The 26,640-nt window shown below is 41.1% G+C and overlaps 1 protein-coding gene across 4 annotated transcripts in view; it reads right to left on the bottom strand.

Annotated features, from left to right (window-relative positions):
• Nucleotides 1-26,640, bottom strand: part of LOC139280690 (ras-related protein Rap-1b) — a 77,613-nt gene that overhangs the window by 14,414 nt on the left and 36,559 nt on the right. For all 4 annotated transcript variants that reach the window (XM_070900304.1, XM_070900302.1, XM_070900303.1 and 1 more), the window contains 4 exons: nucleotides 11,073-11,161; nucleotides 10,449-10,517; nucleotides 8,870-8,926; nucleotides 7,354-7,494 (listed from right to left, as the gene is read on the bottom strand). In XM_070900304.1, coding sequence (XP_070756405.1) covers nucleotides 7,354-7,494; nucleotides 8,870-8,926; nucleotides 10,449-10,517; nucleotides 11,073-11,129 — 324 coding nt within the window. In that variant the 5' untranslated portion in view covers nucleotides 11,130-11,161. The remainder of the gene's footprint in view (nucleotides 1-7,353; nucleotides 7,495-8,869; nucleotides 8,927-10,448; nucleotides 10,518-11,072; nucleotides 11,162-26,640) is intronic.

Raw genomic sequence — 26,640 nt, 5'->3', positions numbered from 1 at the left:
TACCACGCCACGCTAATGCCCAAAATATGGAATTTGTATCTGGTCAGTTAAATTCAGACTACAAAATGATTCTTGATATTTATACTGAGAGAAGGAAGCAGAGTTATTGAAGTAATCCATCTACTCCTTGTGTAGGAATTACAATTTGGAGCTTGGTATTTTAGCAGAATCTGATCATGCCAAATCCATTATATCCTGTGTAAAATTTATTACATAAAATAATCAGGCGTATTCTTAATGTGAGTGACTATTTGTACTGTGTTTTTTCTGACTTTCTGTGCACGAGTCAGTGAGACTCCGTCCCTGATGTCTCCCACTTGAACCGGAAGTGCGGCCCCGAACCCGAATCATTCCGATCACGTTGTCCTGCCGACGGACCAAGCCTGCTGATCCTCTGCTGGGCCCCCCGCCCCAAGTGGACCCAACCCGGTAGACGGCCAAGAAGGAGGTGAGAGAGAGAGAGAGAGAGAGAGAGAGAGAGAGAGAGAGAGAGAGAGAGTGGAGAGAGAGAGAGAGAGTGGAGACACACACGGGTGGGGGGGGAAATCGGAGGGGGAGAGAGGGAATGCAGGGAAGACGGATCACACGCTTGCAACCCCCTACAAGGGACATCGTTGGAGTGGATGAAATCCAGAAGTCACGACAGTGTCACTATTTACTTCATACCCAATAAACCGGTTAACAATCCGTACACAATATCCCATCTATGGTGGTGGTGGTGGGGGCAGGGGGTAAGGTCATGCTCTTGTGCTGGTGTAAGGACTTCGGCTGGGTGATGAATTGGGGTAAGGCACTTCGGCTGGGTGAGGCAGCACTTGTGCTGGTGTAAGGGACTTCGGCTGACACTTGGTGGCTTCTGGGGAGATCTATCCTCTGTGGCTTCTGGAAGTCAAAGTAGATAAGAGTTACAATTTGCGAAGTCAGTGACAACTTAGGATGGGCGGTTCCAGTTACACATTCCAAAGAAACTTCAGGGTGTGGCTTATCCTCCAAGGGGACCAGAGACAAAGGGCGGCTATTTTTACAGTATAAACAAACACGTCCATTCTTAATACAGTACCACTGTGCGATTACACCAACCTTTCCTAAAAATGACACTTCTGCATCATAAAACTTACAAAAGGACACAGCGAAACACAATTTGCAACCTTATTTTTTTCCATTAGTTATTTTTTTGTTACTTGCAGCACTAGAGCATCAGAAATAGGAGTAGGCGGCTATACGGCCCCCGAGCCTGCTTCATCATTCAATATCATGGCTGAACTTTCACACGAACTACACATTCCCACCCTATCCCTCGATTCCTAGTGCCCAGAAATCTATCGATCTCAGTTTTGAATATACTCATCAACTGAGCATCCACAACCCTCTAGGGTTCCCACTCTCCCTCTGAACCCTATCCCTCAATCTCCCCATCCATTGACCCAGATTGCCCCGCTCTTCCTCAGAGCCCCCAGTCCCCCCCACCCCCCCCCAACAATCCCATTCTCTAGTCTTCCTCTCTGCAGCAGCATTAGTACAGTAGTGTTTTACAATTATTTTCTCCAAAAAAAACTATAATTTGCATTTTCAGTTTGGAGTGCTGAAAAGAATTTTAAAAAATAGGATGAATGACCATTTAAAAAAAAATTCATTAGTATTTGTTGCCGATGACCAAAACTAGAGTCTGTAAACTCTAGTTGGAAGAGGGAAATATGGCAATTTAGAGGCATGCAGCACAAGAATTATTAAAGAAATGTTTTAATTATTCACAACATAACTGTGAAACTGAACACCAACGTGAAGCTGTGCATTACAGGCATCAAATCATTGTATATGCAGTGTAGTTTCTATTAAGAAGCACACCTACAGAGATATGTTGAGGTGGGAGTTCAAATGTTCTTCTAAAAAATAAAGCCACAGTAACCTCAACGTGGGCTTGTGGTGCATGCACAAATCCATGACAACACAGCACAAAAGTGAAATGGGCGCAAAGTCTACTCCTTCCACAGAAAGGAAAAGAGGCACAAAGCTTTCTCCTCCCACCCAATCACTTTGGGTTGAAATGATGTCCAGGGGGAAAACATAATAATAATGAAGATTCTAAATATAGATTTTTATTTTGGGCCTTAACACTACGCAGTAAAGATCAAAAATATAGTAGCAGCCTATGGGTTTGGCAGTGGGTGCTGCTGCCAGTAAAATACTTGATTAGGCGCAAAGGGCCCGGGTGCGGGTGTTTTAAATAGAAGCTCTTCAACACCATCAGTAGGCAGATCAGCTGTTATTTCTTGTTGAAAACACTGGTCTTGTAGCGGAATGGGGCCGATGGCTGGACAGCCAATTTACATTGTTGGGGGCTGAAGAGCAGTGAACTTTACTACAGTACACATATGCCAGTCCCAGATGGACAGAAGCTTTTTCTTTTGCCTAATGACCTTGTAGACCCTTGAAGTCCATGGACCCCAATTAGAAAAAGCACATTAGGCTATATGCACAGCTTTTAAATGCTTTTGCCCCAAATTAATGGAGCACACTTTCCCTTACTATAGAGGACCGAAGGAGCAGCAAGAACATTAAAAGATGTAAATAGGCTTGAAACTGAAGATGAGCACTAAGACAATAAATATTCTGAATGATTACTTCCTCATTATGAGAGCCAATGGACACTTGGGAGATATCAGTAGATTCAAAATAAATAAAGTGGCACCCATATTCAAAAATGGTGATAAAACAAACATGACAAACCGATTAGTCTTACTTCAATTCTGCATAAAATAGTGGAATTAATCAGCGGTAAACTGAAGAGTTATCTATACAACTTAGTTAAATGATTTTAACTTTGCTTTAGACAGAAGATCCTGCCTGACCAATTTTTTTCGACTTCTTTGAGGACATCTTCAGCACCCACAAGTCAACATAGTAAAGTTTACTATGTTATGTACTTAAACTTCAAAAAGGCATTTGATAAAGTACCACACAAAGAATTACTAATTAAGCTCAGAATCTGGGAAAAACTGGAGTATGGATAATGGATGAAAATGAGAAAACAATAGGTAGCGGTTAGAGGGGCAAGGGTTAGTACCAAGTGGGCTGCTCAGGGCTCAGTGTTGGGAAAGCCAAAAATTGTAGAATACAAGTCAAAGGAAGTTATAATCAAACTGTGCAGTGCTCTGGTTAGACCGTGACTTGAGTAGTGTCCAATTCTGGTCACCCAGAAACAACGGAAACATTCAAGTGCTGAAGGCAATGCACAGAAGAATTATTAGGCTGATCCCTTGTGCCAAGGGTCTGATTTAGGAAAGACTGAAGAGACTTGGGCTTTTCAGCCTGGAAAGGTGGTATTACAGAGGTGATCTTAGAGATAGTTAAAGTAAGTGGTATGGAAAAGGTTAAAGGTTAACACTACTTTAAATAAAACTGCACAATAGGATAAGGGGATGGATTCAAAGCAAATAAAAGGTAACTTTAGAACTGAAATGAGGAGGATCTTCTTCACACACAGAGCAATAAACACTTGGGAGAGACGTCAGAGCAGAGTAGTGAAGGTGAAACCCTGGAATTATTTAACTAAATGCAGCAATGGAGGCTGGTGAAGAGTGCAAGCTATTCCTGGATGTACGGATTAATTAAATGGGTCAAATGGCCTACCTCATCCACAAGTATTTTGTGATCTGAAATTTGTACGGGACACTTAAGGTTATTTAGTCTGGATTATCTTTCATACAATACATTTTAATAACCTCAAATTCATTATAGAAGTACATCATACATGAAGCAAAGCAAATTCATGAGAAACAACTTGCAACATAATTTACCCCTTTCCTAAACAAAGAACATTGACCAATATTTCTTCCAATCTCTTGGAAAAGAGCCTTAATTATAAATATGCAAGGAGACTGCAGCTAATTTCTATACACAAAATCATGTAGCAAGCTCAGAAATAGCAGTAGGCCAATTGCCCCATGAAGTTTCCTCTGCAAACTGGTTAGCCATGATCGTTTGCAGTCTTTAATTTCAATTTCCAACCATTTCTCCATATCCCTCAACATCTTTAATTCCCAAGTAAGCATCCATCTCACCTTTTAAACATTTCAATTGATTCAGCATTTATAGCTCAGGAAGCATACTCTACATTTTCATAACCCTTTACATGATTTTCTTTTCCTGGATTCACTTTTGATCAGCTTGGTTCTAGTGTTAATTCCCCATTTTCGATTTACTACTCGAGTAAATCTTTCCTTGTTGAGCAAATCAATTCCCTTCATTATTTTGAAAACACAAAGGAAATTTTGCTCAACAGCTGCATTAGTAAAAAGTGCAACCCAAGTTTATCCAGTCTCTCAATGCTGGTTAACTGTTCAAAAACAAAATACTGCAAATCTGAAGTAAAAACAGAAAATACAGGAAATACTCAGGTCAGGCAGCATCTGTGGAGAGAGAAACAGAATTCACGTTTCAGGTCGATGACTTTTCGTCTGAATAGTTCTTACGAAAGGTCATCGACCTGAAACGTTAACTCTATTTCTCTCTCCACAGATGCTACCTGACCCGCTGAGTATTTCCTGCATTTTCTGTTTTTATTTCTGGTTAATGGCTACTGGTCTCCCTCCAAAGCCACTATCCTTCCGAAGGTGGAGTGCTCAGAATTGAAACTGATGTCTGACCAGTAACTCTGTATAAATACAGTAATATTTCCTTGAACTTATATTCCCTATTCCTTGTAATAAAAAACAGCAACCTATTAATCTTTACTAATTCTGTGCCTAAAGCTAACTTTTAATAAACTTATGTAACTGGACTCCTAAATCACTTGGTTCATCAACAACTGCCAGTTCTTCCTCATTTAGACTTTATTCCTATCTCCCATTCTGAATACCTCACACGTTGTTACATTAAATGGCATCTGTCATTCTGCCCACTTGCTCCAAAACCACCTTCTCTTGTTCAGCCCTACTGGTGGGAAAAATACCTGTGGTTTAACATCCTTCAATAGATTCAAGCCTCAATTCTGTTTAGTCGAAGAGAGATAAGCAAATGTAGTAAACCACAATTAGATTTAATTTCTCAGCACAAATTCCATTTCCTGTCAACGCATTTTGATTACTATAAAGCAGATAGTGTAATACATTTGTATCAGTGTATTTATTATTGGCTGCTGCTTGGACCAGAGAAGAAGGATCTAGCAATCATGGAGAGCTTTATTTAAGGTGAAGCAGGAAGCCCACTCTTAAAAGTATTGAGGTAGCACATACCATCTGATCTAGGCACTATCAAACTGTGGAACAATTGATGAGTATATGCTATAGCAGTAACTGCTATCAGTTGAGAAGAAGTGTTGTAGTGTCAAAGTTTGATCTAGTTATGTTGACTGTCAAATTGTCAATCTTCAGGATCTGGGCTTTTGAGGGGCAGAAAGTTTTTTTTTAGCCAATCACTAGTAAAAGAAACACTCCCCTTCCACCTCCAAAATATACATTAGGAGCAGAGTGCTTAAAGAATAAAGGTGGGGGGGGGGGGGCAGGGGTGGTGGAAGGGGGGGGGAAGAGAGAGAAAGAAAAAGAGCTACACACACCCCACACAATAATCTGACAAATTAAATCATTGTGTTTCTCAAAGAAAAGTTCTTCTCTTAGGAAGACTCAAACAATACAACTCACTTCTAATTTTTAAACGCATTTTTAAAAATGTTTTCTCCATTCTTAGTTTTAGTACTTAGTTAATTTATCAAAACTAGTTTGCACCTTAATTTCACACAATTTGGATGTTTGGGGGGGGGGGGGGGGCAGGGGTTGAAGAAAAAGATTTAAAAAATACCAAGGACAAAAATCAGCTTTGACGAATCATCATCAACCTGAAATGTTAACTCTGTTTCTCTCTCCACAGATGCTGCCAGAACTGCTGAGTATTTCCAGCATTTTTGTTTTTTAATTTCAGAAATCAAATTGCTTGTGTAACTAACATGGACAGCAGCCAGATCAGTGTACATATTCAAGACCTACCAACTTTTTTTTGTGGGGATGCAGGAAGATTGATCAACTTGCAGCAGAATCAGTAGTGGCTAATTCTGCAGCTATGTATCAGCCTCAAAGAGGGGTGTCCCCAAGTAGGTAGCCAACCTGGGGAAATAAAACCAAAACCAGGAGAGAGAGAAATAAAACCAGAATATGGCACCTTTATATCTGGGTTAGACAGAACTAGCTACAACTTGGACCTTTGGAAAAAAATGTTCCTTCACGGTAAACTAGAAGGTAAACAAAAGGGGAGGCCTTGTTTATTTGCTCCAAGTGTCATATCCATCAAGGCACAAAGTTCAGTTGGAGCATTCTTATATCCAGTCCTATCATGATGCCGTGACAAATAGTCCCAAAGCACACAGAAACTGTCAAGAGGCCAAAGGCTTGAATCTTTCCAACTTCAAGAATCATTGAGCACAGAAGGAGGCGGCCAGCCCATCACACAGAACAATGGGTTTATTCCAAAACAATCTGAAAATAATCACCATGAACTAAATAGTCTCCATTTCTTCACTTGAATTAGAAGTGAAAGCAATATATATTCAGAAAATGGTTGTGGTAACAATACTCACCAGAATAGATATTTACATAGGCACTAAAGCTGCAATCAGAAACCGGCACGTTTTTATATATTTATATTATATATAAAACCAGAAGAATTTCCTACAAAATAATGACACAAAAACCCAAGCTCCTCAAGATTAATTTTGAAGAGTAGGTTTTCTAGAGATTATAAATGGTACTGCGAGCAGCCTATTCAAATAGCACAGATCCAACACTGGATAAATTTGCCGTGGCTTTTTGGGAAACGCATCAATACCAAGATTTTTTTTAAAATACTAAAACCTTATTCTTTCCCCTCCCACCAGCACACATTTTCTTGAAGCTATGCAGCAACCGTCCCAAATCAGCAGTGCGGGGAGAGGAACATTGGGTTGGGGCTTCTCCGACAGCTGATAATGTATGGAAGCTTGTTGGTAATATTCCCCATCCAATTTCATCCCCTCTTATTATGGGGTAATGTCTGGCTTCCACTTGGCAACTCCACAGCAACATAGGAGATCTAAACACAAGCACAGCTCCCACTAGTTTGTGGCATTATGCATTGACCTCGTGTTTTTTTTTAAATATAGGAAGATGAAGAATTCATCTCTTTTGAACAATCTGAAATAAATTTTCAGTCACATTAATATTTTCTGCTCTTTCCCTCTGGTCATTTTATATTTAAAATCCAAGGAATATATTTGCCACACAAACTGAAATTAACATTTTCATTATTGGTTGGATCAAAACAGAAGCCAAAGCATGAAAATTCTGGATTAGGTTTTCCAGGAAAGTGTTGGTTGCACATACTTACATCATCAGTGTCTTTGACTCTAAGAATTTGCTCTCTTAGATCCTGCAAGTCATTAAATGTTGACTGTGCGGTTATAGAATATACTAATGCAAAACCTTGTCCATTTTTCATGTAAAGATCTCTCATTGCAGTAAATTGTTCCTGTAAATAAAATACATTCAAATCACATCTGTTTTAAATATATATTTTTTTTAAATTGTAACTTGATTAATTGAAAAAATACCATACACCATTTAAATAACTACTTAAAATTGGACATTTTAGGAGCAAGTATTACTTGTTTCAATAGTGGCCAGCTCGAACTGCTTTGGGCTTCCAAATATTGACAAATATAGAAGCATGGTCACCCTCATGATACAGCCAGGTTCAGATTCATTGGTTTTGGAACCAGTTTAAATTAGAAATCAAATTTTACTCACTTTGAACAAGAGTAGGATGCTTGAAGCATTGCAATACATTATCATTTATATATTAAGAACGGCGAGTGGTTTCAGGATTCCAAACATACTGCACCAGTAGGTGGCCCTGTCAATGTTATAATTACGTGACAAATTGAAAACGGGACAGCACCATGACACGCCCAAATGTATTTAGCCCAGAGGATAATCAATGCCTGTGGTATCAAAAAAATGTTAAATGAAGCAGACAGTTAATCTAATTGAAAGATCAGTGTTAAATTAAAAGAAATAGGAAAATAAATTTAGTGAGAATTGTGTTTGTAAATGCCTGAAGGAATGCCATTCATGGAAAACAAAATCCAATGTGGTGGAAGCAAGCAGGAAACAAACTGATTCATGGAAAGAAAGAGAGGTCTGATGAAAAAATAAAGATGAAAAACAGTGGATTTCCGAAGGGGAAAACGCTGATGGCCAGTTATGAATTTAATATACACCAACGACATCCTTTAAATGGATTGCTGGACCCTGGAGGAGGAGGAAACAATTTCATAAAAATGGAAAGAATGGGTCTTCACAAAGCATTGTAGCAAACAGCTATAGTCACTGACAAATCTGTAAAAATTAAACCAAGTATGCCCTGCTCAGAAGAGGCCTGTATAATATGGATACCTGCCAAATGTGACATTATGATTTCTCAGACTTCGAAGCCCAGTTTACAAAACCGGGTGTCAGCCATCACAAAAATCTATGACTTTACTCAAAGCCCAAGTTGTGCGAAAAGGTTCCCACTTGTGTGGGAGCATTCAAAACTAGTGGCCATGAATACAAGATAGTTACTAATAAATCCAAAAGCAAAGTAAAGATAAATGTCTTAAATCGTGAGTGGTTAGAATGTGGAACTCGCTACCACAGGAAGTGGTTGAGGCAAATAGCTTAGATGCTTTTAAAAGGAAACTAGATGAGCACATGAGAAAAGGAAATAAAAAGATATGTTTAAAGACAGAGAATGGGCCGATGGAATGGGAGGAGACTCGTGTGAAGTATAAACACCAGCACAGACAAGTTGGGTCAAATTGTCTGCTTCTGTGCTGTATATTCTATCTAACTCGATGTCTTACCGTTCCAGCTGTATCAAGGATTTCAAGCATACATTGTTGCCCATCTACTTCAACTTGCTGCCAAAAAGAAACAGGTGTTGAAATTAATAGGGACTAGCCTAATTCTGGCAACTGACTTAAATGTCAGAAGTTCTTTTATGGTAATCAGACAGAAATAATTACAGAACTAATTATTGCTCTTATCTTGCAGTCACATCTGCAATACACAATATTTCACAGAACCTAGTAATCTTGAAAAAAAAGTCTAAAACAGTGGCATAAAGGATTCTATAAAAAACAAATTTGTTAAACATTTAGCCACAACAATCGGTATTACTAGCAGTATTATTAGACATTTCCAGCTGAAGACATATGCTCACATCCTTGACACAAATCATCCATCACTAACCAAGATTTACCTGTACTGGCCAGAGACGGTGACATACAGCTGTTGGAAGCAGCTCAGAGGAGTACAACATCTGTGGTGGAGAAATTCTTCACCAAATTGTCCCACTCTGCCATTTAAAAGGAAGCATGGGAGCCTACTAAATACTCATAATTAGATGGTACTTCCAGTTTTTGTTTGAGGATGTGCTTTATCATGGCCCTAGCTTCGGAAACATTCAGAAGACTTTCAAAACATGGAGTCAGTTTCCACATGTACGCAGATGACACCCAGCTCTACCTCTCCACCACTTCTGTCGACCCCTGCTTGGTATCTAAATTGTCAGATTGCTTGTCAGACATCCAATACTGGATGAGCAGAAATTTTCTCCAATTAAATATTGGGAAGACTGAAGCCATTATCTTTGGCCCCCGCCACAAACTGCATTCCCGAACCATTGACTCCATCCCTCTCCCTAGCATCAATCGGAGGGTGAACAAGACTGTTCGCAACCTCGGTGTCAAATTTGACCCTGAAATGAGTTTCCAGCCACATGTCCGCAGCATAACTAAAACCGCTTTTTTTCACCTCCGTAACACTGCCCGCCTCCAGCCCTGCCTCAGCTCTTCTGCTGCTGAAACCCTCATTCATGACTTTGTTACCTCTAGACTTGATTACTCCAACTCACTCCTGGCTGGCCTTCCACATTATGTAAACCTGAAGTCATCCAAAACTCAGCAGCCCATGTACTAACCCGCACCAAGTCAAGATCACTCATCGCATCGCCCGTGCTTTCTGAACTACATTGGGAGTTAAAATGCCTCGATTTCAAAATTTTCATCCTGGTTTACAAATCACTCCATGGACTTACCCCTCCCTAGCTCTGTCCTCACAATCCCACAAGATGTCTGCATTCCTCAAATTCTGGCCTCTTGAACATCCCTCATTATAACTGCTCAACCATTGGTAGATGTGCCTTCAGCTGCCTGGGCCCTTAGCTCTGGAACTCCCTCCCTAAACCTCTACACCTCTCTTTCCTCTTTTAAGATGCTCGTTAAAATCCACCTCTTTAAAACAAGCTTTTGATCATCTGCCTTAATTTCTTCTGTGGCTTGGTATCAAATTTATCTATGGCTGCAACACCTTGGGACATCTTACTATGTTAAAGGCACTAAATAAATAAAAGTTATTATTTTAACTTCATGGTAAACTCACCTTTCTGTAGGAGTCCTCTATTGTTGGATCATACTTTTCAACAAATATTCCTTGAACAAATTGTACAGTCTGCAAAACAGTGCAATTTACTTGGCATTATCAAAACACACTCGTATACAAGTTGAACTTCACAGATTGTTGTCAAATTATAATATACAATAATGACCTTTAATGGTTGATTTAACTCCAGTGCTTGGGGAAAAATAGAATTTGACAAATGTGCTCTGGATAAATACATTATACTACATGCTGTGGCTCCGAGTTAGAGACCAGGAATAGTCCCGTGTTAAATCTCTAGGATGTTGAGTTATCCAATCTCGCCCAATGGAGCGGTGAGGCAAGTACAATTGGCTTCAGCATCAGTTTGGGAGAGGGGAAAAATATCAGCCGGGATTTTCAATTATCACCTTTATCTCAAGAGTGTGTGTGGATGTCAGGATCAGGTTCAAATGAGAAAGGAGGGGTCCATGGCTAATTAACTGGTCAGCATTCAATATTTAGAATTTCAGAGTCAGTGAAGTTAGATACAAGGGCTGCTGCCAACAGCAGACCCATACAAGGGTGGTTAAAAGTCGGAAATTGGAGGCACACATAAATACGACACAGCAAAGTTATAGAACTCACCAAAGCTGACTTTCCGACACCTCCTGAACCAAGGACCACCAACTTATACTCACGCATTGTGTAGCGTTTTCAATGAATAGCGTTTCCAGCTGCACCAAAACAAAATCACAATTGATGATAACTGTTGCTGTTCGTCTAGGATTAAATGTCAATTTCAGAACAAAGTAAATCCTGTTACAGTAGGTTACACAAAATCACAATGTACAGCAGCACAAAAACAGGTCATTCAGTGTTTTATGCTACACATGAGCCTCCTCCCACCACTTCATCTAACCAGATCAGCATAATCTATTTCTTTCTCCCTCATGTTTATCTTGCTTCCCCTTAAATGTATCTATGCTATTCACCTCAACTAGCGAGTTTGCCATTCTAACCACTTTCTGGGTAAAGAAGTTGCTCCCAAATTCCTTTTTGGATTTATTAATGACTAGCTTATATTTACGGCTAATGTTCCTTTTAAACCTCGCAGCTCACTCTGGAGCTCCTGTGCACCCAGCTCACCGGCTTTTACATGGGAAAACCCCAGATGTGCGGTATTTTGAATGGGACGCACAGCCCCGAACCCCCCCAATAATTAAAGGGAACGCAGTTTTGGTCACCCCCACAAGTGGAAACACCGGGCCAAAGATTGCAGTCAAAGGCTTCCGACCACAAAAAACCCCCCGAAAATATCTGATGGTCCCGCTCCAATGTAGTCTTCAGGTCCCAGACCTAGCTGCACAGCCCAGCACAGAGGATCACGTATTCCAGGTGCGTAAGCGCTTCCTGGGATTGCGTGGGCCTGGACCACCAATCACAATGTAGTATTCTCATTCATCGTAAATGGGAGCTCTGAGCTCCCAAATAAGAAGTACACAAATAAGTACATTTTACCTTTTAAAAAAGTATTAAATTCAATGTTTGATAAAAAAAATATTTTTTTGAATTTAAATAAAAAGGTTTCAGTAGTGTTAAACATAAACTTAACTTCATGGGTGGGGGGGGGGGGGGGGGGAGAGGGAGAAGAGGGCAGGGTTTTTAAATATAAAAATAAATGAAATCTATTTTTTCTATCTTTTAAAACGCTTACGCTGGTAAAAGCAGGCCTTACATCTGCTTTTACCAGGCTTAAGAGTTTGAAGGACATTTGCTGGGCAAGAGTTGGGCAAATAGCCCAAGTCCCCGCCCACAAAGGCCCTTCTCCCGAGGAGGTGTGCGATCTGTGAAACTAAACCCGGAACTTGCGAGGCCTCTTCGGGCGCGAGCACACATCGTACGCACCCGGAGGCGCCACAATTTACGGCCCATCATTTCTATGTCTACCCTATCAAACACTTTCATAATCTTAAAGACCTCTATTAGGTCATCCCTTAGCCTTCCCTTTTCTAGAAAAAAAAGAGCTCCTACCTGCTCAATCTTTCCCGAGAGGTATAACTTCTGTTATGGTATAGAAACATAGAAAATAGGAGCAGTAATAGGCCATTCGGCCCTTCGGGCCTGCACCGCCATTCAATATGATGGCTGATTCTGTATTTCAACACCATATTCCTGCTTTCTCCCCATCCTTGTAAATCTTTTTTGCAGCTTTCCCAGTATATTCTTTATAATGTGGAGGCCAAAACTGTTCACTGTACATGGTACGAGTGTAGTCTAACCAAGGTTCCACACAATGTTAACAATTTCTCTGCTTTTCAATTACTTTGGGAAATGAACCCCAGTGCTTGGTTTGATATTATAGGCTTATTAACCGGTGTCATTACTTAGTGATTTATATATCTGTATCCCTTAGAACCCTCTGTTCCTCTACCCCATTTTGATTATTTTTTTCCAAGGAGTATGTGGCCTCCTTATTCTTCCTACCAAAATGCACCACCTCACACTGATCTATATTGGAATTAATTTACCAATTACACACCCAAGTTTATTAATGTCTTGTATTTTGTCGCAGTCTTCCTCAGTATTAACTAGACCCTCCAATTTGGTGTTATCCACAAATTTCAAAATTGTACTTCCGATTCTGGAGTCCAAATCATTTAAGTAAATTGTAAACAACGAAGATACTTGTGGAACATCATTTCCCACCTTTTGCCAGTCGGAGTAACTACCTTGACCCATATTTTCTGATTTTTGTTTTGTAGCCAGCTTGCTATCCATTCTGCTACTTGTCCGGTGACGCCACATGCTCGGACTTTAATCATGAATCTACTACCTTATCAAAGGCCTTTTGAAAATCCAAATATATTACATCTAAATTTCTACTGATGTATTTGACATCTGATAAAAATTCATGCTAAGTGGAAAACTATTTATAAACTGAAAACAAGCGGACATGTTTTTCAGCACAATTTAATCTCTCCCACACTTGCAGTATGTCAAAAGTACCATTTCTTTCCAAATACTTTATGGCAAATAGTCTTACATATATACAATACATACTACTCAGATGAATAAATTTGAAAAATGGCATGTAGCTTTCCATTTCAGAAAGTCATGGACTTGCATCTGTAGAAGGGCTCCAGAGAATTGGGCACTACCATTAGGAAAGGATAGCAGTGACAAATGATCAGCAAGGACGACAAATAGGAAATCCAGTTAAACACTAAAATTAAAAGGCAATTATTTTTTAATTAAAATGATCACTTCCAATGAGCAACCATTCAGAGACCCACATCAACCAAAGCCTAAACCTAGTTAGACATGTACGGTACTAGCCGCCATGAGTGCGTGTATGTAAGGTGTGCTTTTAAAAAAAAAACTAAAATTACATTGTGGTTAAAACGGTGTTGTCATAGCTACAGCTGTGGCTACTCAGCAATTTCTATTGAACAATAGTGGGCGATATGAATGCAATCAATTTCTTATCCAACCAGGATCTGCCCTCCAATTCCAAAAAACTCTGCTATCTTATAATGGTAACTTATTGCATGACACTTTGTCAAAAGCTTTTTGAAAATCCAAATCTACATTGACAGGCTACCTTCACCATCAACTTCGTATGGTCCTCGAAAAATTCAACCACCGTCTTCAAGAAGCAACGTTAAGAACCTCGAATAACTCCTCTGTCAAGGTGGTCATACAAAGCATCCCTAATGATCCCTTGACAATTTTCATATAATTAGTGCCAAGCTATGGACCCATAATTTCTTAGTTCTGACTTGTTGCCTATTTTGAATGCTGGTACACGAGCCTTCCTCCAGTCCAGAATAATGATTCCAGTTTCAAGTGAGGTATTAAGTACACGAGCAAGGGACTCATTCGCACAGCTCTCATTTCTTTGAGCAATCTCAGGTAAATGCCAACTTGACCAGCAACTCAATTCTATTTGAGTTGGGCTGAGGCAAAGGAGAAGGCTGTCAATGTTAGAGGTGGAAGTAGATGGTCTTTGTGATAGAGGGTGCATGGGGGTCAAAGTCTCATCTCAGGATTGTTATAGGATGCTAAGATGCAAACAGGCTAGTTTAGATGAGGCAATGGCCGGGGAGGGAGATGGAATCACTGGCAATGGTCCGTAGTTTCTGGCAGGAGTGAAGTCTTCCGTCTCCCAATATTTAACTGAAGGAAATTGCAGCTCATCCACAACTGGATACCGGAAGGACAATCTGATACCACCAGTTGAGGTGTCAAGAAACATGATTGAGAGTTAGAGCTGGGTGTCACCAGCATACATGTGGAACCTGACCCCACATCTGCAGATGGTTTTGCCAAGAAGCACAAAAACGTAAGAAATAGGAGCAGGAGTAGGCCATTTGGCCCCTCGAGCCTGCTCACCATTCAATAAGATCATGGCTAATCTGATCATGGACTCAGCTCCACTTTCCTGCCCGCTCCCCATAACCCTTTATTCCCTTATCCCTCAACAATCTGTCCATCTCCGCCTTAAATATATTCAATGACACAGCCTCCACAGCTCTCTGGGGCAGAGAATTCCATAGATTTACAACCCTTAGAGAAAAAATTTCTCCTCATCTCAGTTTTAAATGGGCGTCCCCTTATTCTGAGACTATGTCCTCTAGTTTTAGTTTCCTTTGTGAGTGGAAATATCCTCTCTGCATCCACCTTGTCGATCTCCCTCATTATCTTATATGTTTCGATAAGATCACCTCTCATTCTTCTGAACTCCAATGAATATAGGCCCAACCTAGCTTAATAAGTCAACCCCCTCATCTCCAGAATCAACCTTGTGAACCTTTTCTGAACAGCCTCCAATGCAAGTATATCCTTCCTTAAATACGGAGACCAAAACTATAAAGCAGTACTTCCATGTGTGGCCTCACCAATACCCTACAGTTGTAGCAGGACTTCTCTGCTTTTATACTCTATCGCCCTTGCAATAAAGGCCAACATTCTAGCTGCCTTCCTGATTACTTGCTGTACCTGCATACTAACTTTTTGTGTTTCATGCACAAGGACCCCCAGGTCTCTCTGTACTGCAGCACTTTGCAATTTTTCTCCATTTAAATTATAATTTGCTTTCCTATTTTTTCTGCCAAAGTGGATAACCTCACATTTTCCCACATTATACTCCATCTGCCAAATGTTTGCCCACTCACTTAGCCTATGTCCTTTTGCAGATTTTTTTGTACCCTCCTCACACATTGCTTTTCCTCCCATCTTTGTATAGTCAGCAAACTTGGCTACGTTACACTCGGTTCCTTCATCCAAGTCATTAATATAGATTGCAAATAGTTGAGGACCCAGCACCAATCCCTGCATCACCCCACTGCTTGCCAACCGGAAAATGACCCATTTATCCCGACTCTCTTTTCTGTTAGTTAGCCAATCCTCTATCCATGCTAATATATTACCCCCAAACCCATTGAGCTTTTATCTTGTACAGTAACCTTTTATGTGGCACCTTATCAAATGCCTTCTGGAAATCCAAATACACCACATCCACTGGTTCCCCCTTATCCACCATGTAGATGAGGAAGAGGCCAAGGATAGATCTTTGGTGGAACTCCAGAGGTGACAGTGTGGGGCAGGAAGAGATGCCATTACTGGAGATGCTCTGGCTACAATTGAATAGATAAGAGTGGAACCAAGCAAGGGCATTTCCACTGAGTTGGACAACAGAGGAAAGATATTAGATAACAACGAAGTGGTCAACCACATCAAAGGCTGCAGAGCAGTTGAGGGATAATGCACCATAGTCAGTTAGAAGATGCCACCCACTTCTTGGCCCCTCCTTTTGTCAGTTGAAAAGAGGACTTTCCTCCCGACTCTTAACTCCTGAAGTAGCATCTCACTGGAGTCTGCTCGGCAATGGAATCCGTATCTTGCAGCAATCCTTTTGCCATTTTTAAATAAAAAAAACTTAATTGGAACCTATCGATTTTATGGTTACTAAGCTTTCATCAATAAAGTAATCAGAATAAACTACAATACTGCCTATTGTGCCTTTTGTCTGGTTTTAGTGGAAGCTAGTAACCTACTTGTAACCCATTTTATAGTTCAATTACACAAGTACGTTACTCCACACTCAACATCAATTTTGACAGAACAAGTCTTTTTGATATTGATTCCTATCCTAATAAATAGTGACCAATCAAAAGCAGTTGCCAAAATATTATTTCCCACTCCCCTTTGCTGTAAGATTTATTCCAAAATAACATCAAATTGATTATATACATGCAACCAACAAATCTCACGAAAACTGAACAGCTTAAAAAAAACTGACAACTCAAATGTACAATAGAAAAACAGCCCTGAATAAAGGCCTATGATCAGGATCACTGGTGCTAGATGATTTCCTTGCCACTAAATTGGATTTGAGGACATTTTAGTGTTTTGGGATCACATTGTGCGATTCAATTCATTTTTCTGTGAAAACTGAAACCCAATGGTCTGATGTGTGACATACAAAGAGCAGTTCGAATGGAATGCAGGGGGATAGACGCTTGTCATTTCTAAAGCATCAAGTAACCCAATAGATCGCCAATTGTGTTATGGGGAAATAACATTACATAAAAAGGGTGACATTTTGCAAGTGATGGGTCTAGAAATTGTTGACTGTAGACCTAATGTTGCGAAATCTATTTCCTGGGGAAGGGTCCACCAATCTCCTTTTTGGTGACATGCAGCCCCTCCCAAGGAAATTTAGACTTAACATTTTTTGTGGTGCATTTCCAGCATTTTGGAGTCATCTGTAAATTTTATGAAGCCAAAAGTGGAGGTGGGCAGAGTGCACTAGATCCTTAGTCAAGTCCAGCAACAATGCTATTTATTAAAAAAATACATTTATAATCTATAGAACAAATGCTCTGAAGTTATTCCTTGCAATACCATTTAACAGACGTCAAAGAATATGGATGACAGTGAACGACCTTGCCTCACCCCTCGAGAGTTACATTCCACGAGTTCCCATCCACTCAGGAGGAGTTTGGGACCTGGAGTACACATCTCAGATACACCCAAAATGTGACCTTGTACACCCACAACTTGCATTTATATAGCACCCAATTATAAAATGGCCCAATGCGTGAGTGTAAGTGAAGAAAAAATAAATCAGAGTGGAAGGAAGTGAGGAAGGGTGGAGGCTGGGAGGATGGCCAGAGAATTGAAACATAGAAACACAGAAAATAGGGGCAGGAGTAAGCCATTCAGCCCTTCGAGCCTGCACCACCATTCAATAAAATCATGGCTGATCATTCACCTCAATACCCCTTTCCTGCTTTCTCTCCATACCCCTTGATCCCTTTAGCCATAAGGGCCATATCTAACTCCCTCTTGAATATATCCAATGAACTGGCATCAACAACTTTCTGCGGTAGGGAATTCCACAGGTTAACAACTTTGAGTGAAGAAGTTTCTCCTCATCAATCCTAAATGGCCTACCCCTTATCCTTAAGACTGTGTCCCCTGGTTCTGGACTTCCCCAACATCGGGAACATTCTTCCTGCATCTAACCTGGCCAGTCCCATCAGAATTGTATATGTTTCTATGAGATCCCCTCCCATCCTTCTAAATTTCAGTGAATACAGGCCCAGTCGATCCAGTCTCTCCTCATAGGTCAGTCCTGCCATCCCAGGAATCAGTCTGGTGAACCTTTGCTATACTCCCTCAATAGCAAGAACGTCCTTCCTCAGATTAGGAGACCAAAACTGAACACAATATTCCAGGTGAGGTCTCACCAAGGCCCTGTACAACTGCAGTAAGACCTCCCTGCTCCTATACTCAAATCCCCTAGCTATGGAGGCCAACATACCATTTGCCTTCTTCACCACCTGCTGAACCTGCATGCCAACCTTCAATGACTGATGTACCATGACACCCAGGTCTCACTGCACCTCCCCTTTTCCTAATTTGCCACCATTCAGATAATATTCTGCCTTCGTGTTTTTGCCACCAAAGTGCATAACCTCACATTTATCCACATTATAATGCATCAACCACTCGTTTGCCCACTCACCTAACCTGTCCAAGTCACTCTGCAGCCTTTTAGAGTCCTCCTCACAGCTCACATCGCCACCCAGCTTAGTGTCATCTGCAAACTTGGAGATATTGCACTCAATTCCCTCATCCAAATCATTAATGTATATTGTAAACAGCTGGGGTCCCAGCACTGAGCCCTGCAGCACCCCACTAGTCACTGCCTGCCATTCTGAAATGGACTCGTTTATCCCGATTCTCTGCTTCCTGTCTGCCAACCAGTTCTCTATCTACATCAGTGCATTACCCCCAATACCATGTGCTTTAATTTTGCACACCAATCTCATGAGGGACCTTGTCAAAGGCCTTTTGAAAGTCCAAATACACCACATCCACTGGTTCTCCCTTGTCCACTCTACCAGTTACATCCTCAAAAAATTCTAGCAGATTTGTTAAGCAGGATTTCCCTTTCATAAATTCATGCTGACTTGGACCGATCCCATCACTGCTTTCCAAGTGTGCTGCCCTTTAATAATTGATTCCAACATTTTCCCCACTACTGATGTCAGGCTAACTGGTCTATAATTACCCATTTTCTCTCTCCCTCCTTTCTTAAAAAGTGGTGTTACATTAGCTACCCTCCAGTCCATAGGATCCGATTCAAAGTCGATAGACTGTTGGAAAATGATCAGCAATGCATCCACTATTTCTAGGGCCACTTCCTTATGTACTCTGGGATGCAGACCATCAGGCCCTGGGGATTTATCGGCCTTCAATCCCATCAATTTCCCTAATACAATTTCCAGCCCAATAAGGATTTCCTTCAGTTCTTCCTTCTCACTAGACTCTCTGTCCCCTCGTATTTCCGGAAGATTATTTGTGTCTTCATTCATGAAGTCAAAACCAAAGTATTTGTTTAACTGGTCTGCCATTTCTTTGTTCCCCATTATAAATTCACCTGAATCAGACTGCAAGGGACCTACGTTTGTTTTCACTAATCTTTTTCTCTTCACATATCTATCGAAGCTTTTGCAGCCAGTTTTTATGTTCGCAGCAAGCTTCCTCTCATACTCTATTTCCCCCCTCCTAATTAAACCCTTTGTCCTCCTCTGCTGTATTTCTTCCATTCCTCGGGTTTGCTGCTTTTTCTGGCCAATTTATATGTCCCTTCCTTGGATTTAACACTATCCTTAATTTCCCTTGTTAGCCACGGTTGAGCCTCCTTCCCCGTTTTATTTTTACTCCAGACAGGCATGTATAATTGTTAAAGTTTATCCATGTGATCTTTAAATGGTTGCCATTGCCTATCCACTGTCAACCCTTTAAGTATCACTCGCCAGTCTATTCTAGCCAATTCACGCCTCATACTATCGAAGTTACCTTTCCTTAAGTTCAGGACCCTAGTCTCAATTAACTGTGTCACTCTCCATCTTAATAAGGAATTCTACCATATTATAGTAGGGGGGCGGGGGGGGGAAGGGGAAAAAATAGAGTGAGAGCAAAGGAGTTTGTTTTTGCTCCTTGTGCAATAATTCAGGATAAATGAATTTGGAATAAATGATATAAGTTTCAGCTTTGGAGAGCAAATTTCCCTTAACCAAAACATTCTTTTATGGGGCATGTTCTTTGCGTATGCATTCCCTAAATTAAAAATACCAATGCCCAATTTAACAATTATAATTACACTACAAGTAGTGTTTCCTGCAAACCTCAGGTATATATTAAAACGTTAAGATTACCTGCCTAGTTGAGAAAACCCACTGTTAATGCATTAGTACCATTATATCCTTTTTACGAATGAATAAGTTTCTCACTGTTGAAATGAAACTAATTACAGCTCATTAAGAAATCTCCTTAATAACTCAACACAAGATCCACCCAGCACAGCAGTCATGCTGGGCATGCATTGGCTTCTCTTGCTGAGCTGATCACATATTCCTCGGAATGAAACATTTATTAAACAGCATGAATACAACTGACTTAACTCATGACAGCAAGCTAATAAAATTTCTGAAATAAGGTATGGCTGGAAAGAAAATAATTACATATGGACTTGCATTTTCGACCAGTTAAAAACAAACTAGATGACAAAATTTATTTAGTCATCCAGAATGGCTCAGTTGAAGCAGGGGAAAACAAAATGCTAACATACACCTTTCATCGGGGAAGTAAATTTTATTGGAGTGCTCAGTAAAGAAATGTGGAGACAAAGGGCTCAATTTTCCCCAGTGATTTGCGCCATTTTTTTGGATCAGGCTGCTCTTTTTGGTGTAAGTTGAAAAACCACAGTTTCCCCAATCAATTTGCACCAGTTAGTTAAGATTTTTTTGCCAGTTTTTTTTCAGCCACAGGGGGCATAACCAGCCACCTACGCCAATTCTGGCCATTTAGGGAAGTTTGGCCAGCTGAGAGTTACTCCAGCATATATGTGGCCTCTGCAGAAAAACCTTCCCTAGAGTTAAGGAAATCAGCTCGGTCCCCATTCTCCCGGTCCGGTCCCACTCTCGGTCCGAGGGAGAGAGGCGCTAGCCCTTTCAGCGGGATTGAAGATAAGTTGCTGCTATGCGTTTTTCAATTCTTTTAATGTGTTGGGAGCTGGCTGTATGCTTCACTTTGCAGCCTCAGCTCGCATTGTGTCCCTGGTTACCATAGCAGCCGATCTTTTTGGCGCAGATCAAGACTCCACCCCCAAAACTAAATGTCGGGTTACGCCACGCCAAAAGGAAGAAATCCAACGGGGAAACTTAGAATATTTTTGGGGGGGCGTACTTAGGCCCCCCAAAATAAATCAGGCGTAACTCTTCAAGTACGCCAAAAAAATGCTTTGGGGAAAATAGTTTCTACCTAAAATACGCAGTTTATAAATACAAACCCAATTAGAGATACTCGAAATTAGATCAGTCTTTTAAAGTTCCAATTTGCTGCACAATTTTGCTCATAAATGAGTTCAACTTAGCAGAGCATAAAGTTTTAAAAACAGAACATGAAAACTTTATCGACACAAGTAGACAATTTGCAGTGCTCATACAAGTTAACAAAAGTGATGCTTTTTTTTCCCCAGTATGCTTTACCATTTCCCTAACATTACATGGTGAACCTCTATATTCTGCAGTAACGTATGTTACATTAACAAATTAAATTATTGCAAATTCATCTGCCACTTCATCCCCATTGAGCCTCAAATATTGTTAGTGTGCGGATTTTAAAAAAATGCACTTTCCCCATGGAAAATAATTTAACCAGATTAGGAAGATCCCAAGGTTGGTCCCAGTACTGAGGCGGCTGACCTCAGCTAGGCTGGCAATGGGGTCACCACAAGTAGCCTCATCAGCACCCTGGATTAGAAAGGGGGAACGTTGATCACTGTTCTAACTTAAGCTTCCCACTTTCAATCCAATGCATATGTGGGGGCATTGGGAAGAAGAATGGGTTTGAATGGGATGCCCACTACAGCCAAGTAGCCGACTGACACGCACAATTATGACGCAGATCCAAATAAAGGACATTTAGATAAGGTAACAGACTACAACCAACATCTGTGGAATTATACTCCTAGCAAGAGGTCAACATATTCAAGAGGACAAGCATTTAAGAAAATTAACAAGATTTTTAAAAAAAGACAAAGGCAAGATTAATATGGATGCTATATATATAAAAAAATCCTACTTTTGGAGACATTCCCAGGAAAGTGGATCTTCAAACCAGGAAATATTTCTTCAGTTCTTAATTTTCATTTATTGTCTAATGTGCGGTGTTATAGCCACTAAATACAATGCAGGTAATTATTTTTGGAGCAAGTATTAAATTTGGCAAAAATGCAATTTTGAATCGGGAGCAAATTTAGTTGAGTTATTAAAATGGGCCCAAATTTGGCCAGCAGTTGCTCCATTTTTTTCAGAGCAATTTGATTTTTCTGGAGTATCTTAAAAATCCCCATTCTGCAGATTTAATTTGCGCCAGTGTAAGTGAGTTAGTTAGGATTTTTTTTTAAGTTTTTTTTTTTTTGCAAAAGGGGGCGTTATCAGTCACCTATTCCTGTTTTGGCCATTTAAGCCAGTTTGGACAGCTAATAGTTGCTATAAACTAACTTAGGCCAGCATATGTGGCCACTTGTGGAACACACAAAACCCTTGGAGAGTTAAGAAATCAGCGCAGGTAGCCAGAGGTGGGGGAGAGAAAGGGAAGTGAGAGGACTTGGTAAAGCACTAAACACCTTCACAACAACATTAAAGCAGCATAAAAACCATCAATAATAAATAAAAAATAAAATGTCCTACCCTGGCCCTGGGAAGTCAGCGAGAGAACGCACCGACTGCAGCACGCACCGGCAAGCCCTTCGGCCAGGGCTAGGGGTGGTGGGTGGGTGGGAGGGAAGTCCGGGAGGGAGAGTAGTGAACTGGCCACACACCCAAGCAGCAGCAGGCTGGGCTCGCAGAAGGGGACTGGCAGGTGGGAAGGGAACACACAGGCTGCAGTAGGGTAATTAAAGGGGGGGGCGGCCGATTGCCAATGTTAGTCCCCCATTGTGCATGCGCGAACGCTCCAATGCGCATGCGCAATGCTGCCGGCACTGTTACGGCCCCAACCAGCTCTCTTTCAGCAGCATGGCCTTAGCTCAGCCCCCCACTGCATTTGCCATGCCACCGCCAAGCCCTAGGGCGGTCCACAGAGCGGGGAGAATACGGAGCTACATTTTCGGTGCCGTTTTCGGAGCAGAAAGTCGGCGGAACTCAGGCAAGTGCGCCGAAAAAACCGGAGGGCCAAATTTGGGCCCATTAAAACACAATTAAAGGTAGGCTTGACCCATATGATACTTTATTACAGATTCACAATTAATTTTCTTGATAATTCTGGCCTGGTCATACTCCTGGGGTGAATTCTCACACACACACAGATGACACAATGCAACTATTTATGCACAGTTAATGCAAAGTCACATTTCGCAATTTCAACAGTCTGGTTGCGAACTTCCTTTATGTTAGCAAAACTCCATACAAACCTACAGTTGGGGGAAAAACATTGCTGGGTGAGCTGAGCTGTCACATTGGCCATGACCAGCTCCAAGATTGCCCAACTGTGGCATGCGTCACTGTTGGAAACCAGCTCGCTTTGCTGCAGACATTTGTTTTCCATTGCAGGCATACAGCAAAATCACTGCTCAAGGAGAAGTACTTTGCCTCTGATGCCATCAGCAGCAAGCACTATTTACTGGTTTTCACCCAACAGCATACTTACGAAACTGAATCCCATATTACAAAAAGGCAGAAAAAACTCCTGACATCTCCAGGGAAATTTTATGTTTTGACCTCACACATTGACAGAAATACACACTCACAATACAATACATTAGTTGCTTTCTAATTCACCCTGTAGAAACTAGATTATATGAAATACACATACATACATATGCATTCATTACAAATATTATTGCACATGGGATGTCAAGACCAAGTGTAATCTTCAGGTGAAGTGGGATCAGAGGCCTGGGGATATTTGGACATCGGCACACAGACATAATGCAGGCGGCACCGTGTTTTTCATCTGGATTCTCTCATTACCTTCAAGCATTCATTTCCCTCCTATAACATACATGACCTTTTCTGATCTCTTTCCACAACAACAGCGTGTCCAGGACTGTCTGCCATATTGCTCTGTTGGACAGTATTGTGAAGGAGCATTTGTGTAATAAATTTTACTCAACACTAAACATGAAATAAACTATGCTAAAACAGCACATTATCATCTTACTAAGTAGTCAAGTTTGCATAATGTTAAGTCACCAATTGTTATAACCCGCATAATTTTATACGGGTTGTACCTCTCCAGTCCGGAACTCTTTAGTCCGGAAACATCCCTGGTCCGGCATCAGTCCTGGCGTCCATTGAAAAAAAATTGTGGCTCCACGTGTCAAATGTACAAGTGATGCATTTTGGATGACAAATCTCGACAGCTTTGCCCTGGCCAGCTGGAGGTTTTACACAGTGGCTGGTGCTGTGGTTTGACACGCACTCCTCACTGCCGAGGCCACCTCTCCTTGTCTGATTGGCGGCGCTGAAGGCTGCAGCGCCAGGCTGAGCTGACATTTCTTTCTCCCCCGCCCCTCGGTCTCAAGGGGTTTTTGTGTGTGCGCGCCTCGGTGTGAGGAGGCTGCCGCTTCCACCAGTCAGGCTCTGCTCGCGGCTTACACACGGACTGGCGCCGAGAGTAGGATTGTGGGCAAGGTCGCTCCTTGACTTTATCCTCAACTTTATCGCTGATCTCTAATTTTTGGGTGTATGCATGTGGTTTTTTGAGGCGTTGGTGTTCATTAAGGTAAGCCAGCCGGCCGGTCAAGGGAAGGGAAGGGAAGGGAAGGGAAGGGAAGGGAAGGGAAGGGAAGGGAAGGGAAGGGAAGGGAAGGGAAGGGAAGGGAAGGGCAGACAGTTGACTGAGGCGCCGAAGCTGGGCCTGAGGATCTTTTTAAAAAACAGAGTGATTCTAGATGGATAAATGCTGCGCAATAAGCTTCTGTGCAGTGCATGAGCAGAACATGTCTGAGTCAGTCAGCAGCATTGTCACCAGTTTACCTCCCGTGGTTCGGAAAATTCTCTGGTCCGGCACTGGTCAAGTCCCAAGGGTGCTGGACCAGAGAGGTCCAACTGTACTGCCAACTAGTCCTGCCTGTGATTGGTATGTTTTGTATACATTTAAGTTTGTGTATTGTTACAGCCCTATAATGTTAGAATTCATTTAATGTTACACAAATTTGTGGTCTCAATTAAAAAATGATTTAACAATGTTCAGTCCTCTAATTTTTGTTAGGTGTACAAATTGTATCAAAGATTGACCAGATTGTTTGCTCATAATTGCTCAGTCTCCTTACAAGGGTGGAGTTTCCTATAAGGAGTGGTTATTTAAGAGAAGCTGTTACAATAAAGTATTTGCGTGCTCCTAGTGGCTGCTATTTGTGTAAAAATTTAACCACGTTTAAAAAAAAAATGCACATATCTGAATTCGAGCCCCAAGTGCGATATTATCGCTGCTCCGAACAGAAAATCAGTCATAGACTGAATTAGCAAAAGAATATGGTGTCACTCAGGCAGCTAGCAGTAAAATCTGTCATAAACAGGGTTCAGTCTTGAAAAGGATCAGAAGCATAGACTTTAGAAGTGACATGATACGGTTACACACTTCTCAAGTCGGTGACATTGGAGCAGCTTGAACGGTTCAAAGTAGCGTGTAATTAAAAATATGCGCAGGAATTTCAGGACAAATTTTATTGGAAAAGCCATAAAAAAAAGAAATCGGCTAGCGATTTCTCTGAAGTCAACCCAGGATGGGATCAAGAGACAGAAAAAAATTCATGCCATAACTCAAGAAAATGGTTGGAGTTAATGAAGTGACCCCAGAAATGACAAAAGTGTGTTATTCTGTATGGATGGCTGCCCTGCACATCTGGAAATTTCTGGCCCATCTTCCACAAATACCACTAACTAAGCTTCAACTGATGGACGCTGGAGTTATCAATTTTTTTTTTAAAAAAAGGGTCACTATCAGAAGTTCCTGGCTTGAAAAAGATTAGCTGCTTAAGAAGCCAGGACTGAATTCTCCCTGGATGCAATTAATTTTGTTGCTAGAAGTGAGGTACTTGATCCTTTTCAAGACTGAACCCTGTTCATGACAGATTTTACTGATAGCTGCCTGAGTGACACCATATTCTTTTGCTAATTCAATCTATGACTGATTTTCTGTTCGGAGCAGTGATAATATCGAATTCAGATATGTGCATTTTTTTTTTAAAAACGTGGTTAAATTTTTACACAAATAATAGCCACTAGGAGCACTCAAATACTTTACTGTAACAGCTTCTCTTAAATAACCACTCCTTATAGGAAACTCCACCCTTATAAGGAGACTGAGCAATTATGAGCAAACAATCTGGTCAATCTTTGATACAATTTGTACACCTAACAAAAATTAGAGGAGCAACATTGCAAAGTTCTTTTGCCATGAGGAGATGGTTGGTAAAGCAGAGAACTTGGTGGAGGAATTGAAACCGACGCTGAGCTGCAGAGCATTTAGGAGCAACTTCAGCAAGTAGGACTGATCCCTGCTGATGTTCCTCAGTCGGACTCTTTGAGCACCCGAATATCCATTGGAGCTTTCAGCCCATCTGAGCCAGAATTAAATCATGAAATTTGTGAGGATAGAGACTTTGAAGAGGACGGGATGTTGCTCCCGA

Source organism: Pristiophorus japonicus, chromosome 15 (genome assembly GCF_044704955.1).
Source record: "Pristiophorus japonicus isolate sPriJap1 chromosome 15, sPriJap1.hap1, whole genome shotgun sequence".
Lineage (NCBI taxonomy): Eukaryota > Metazoa > Chordata > Chondrichthyes > Pristiophoridae > Pristiophorus > Pristiophorus japonicus.
This window is presented reverse-complemented; position numbering and strand designations above follow the sequence as displayed.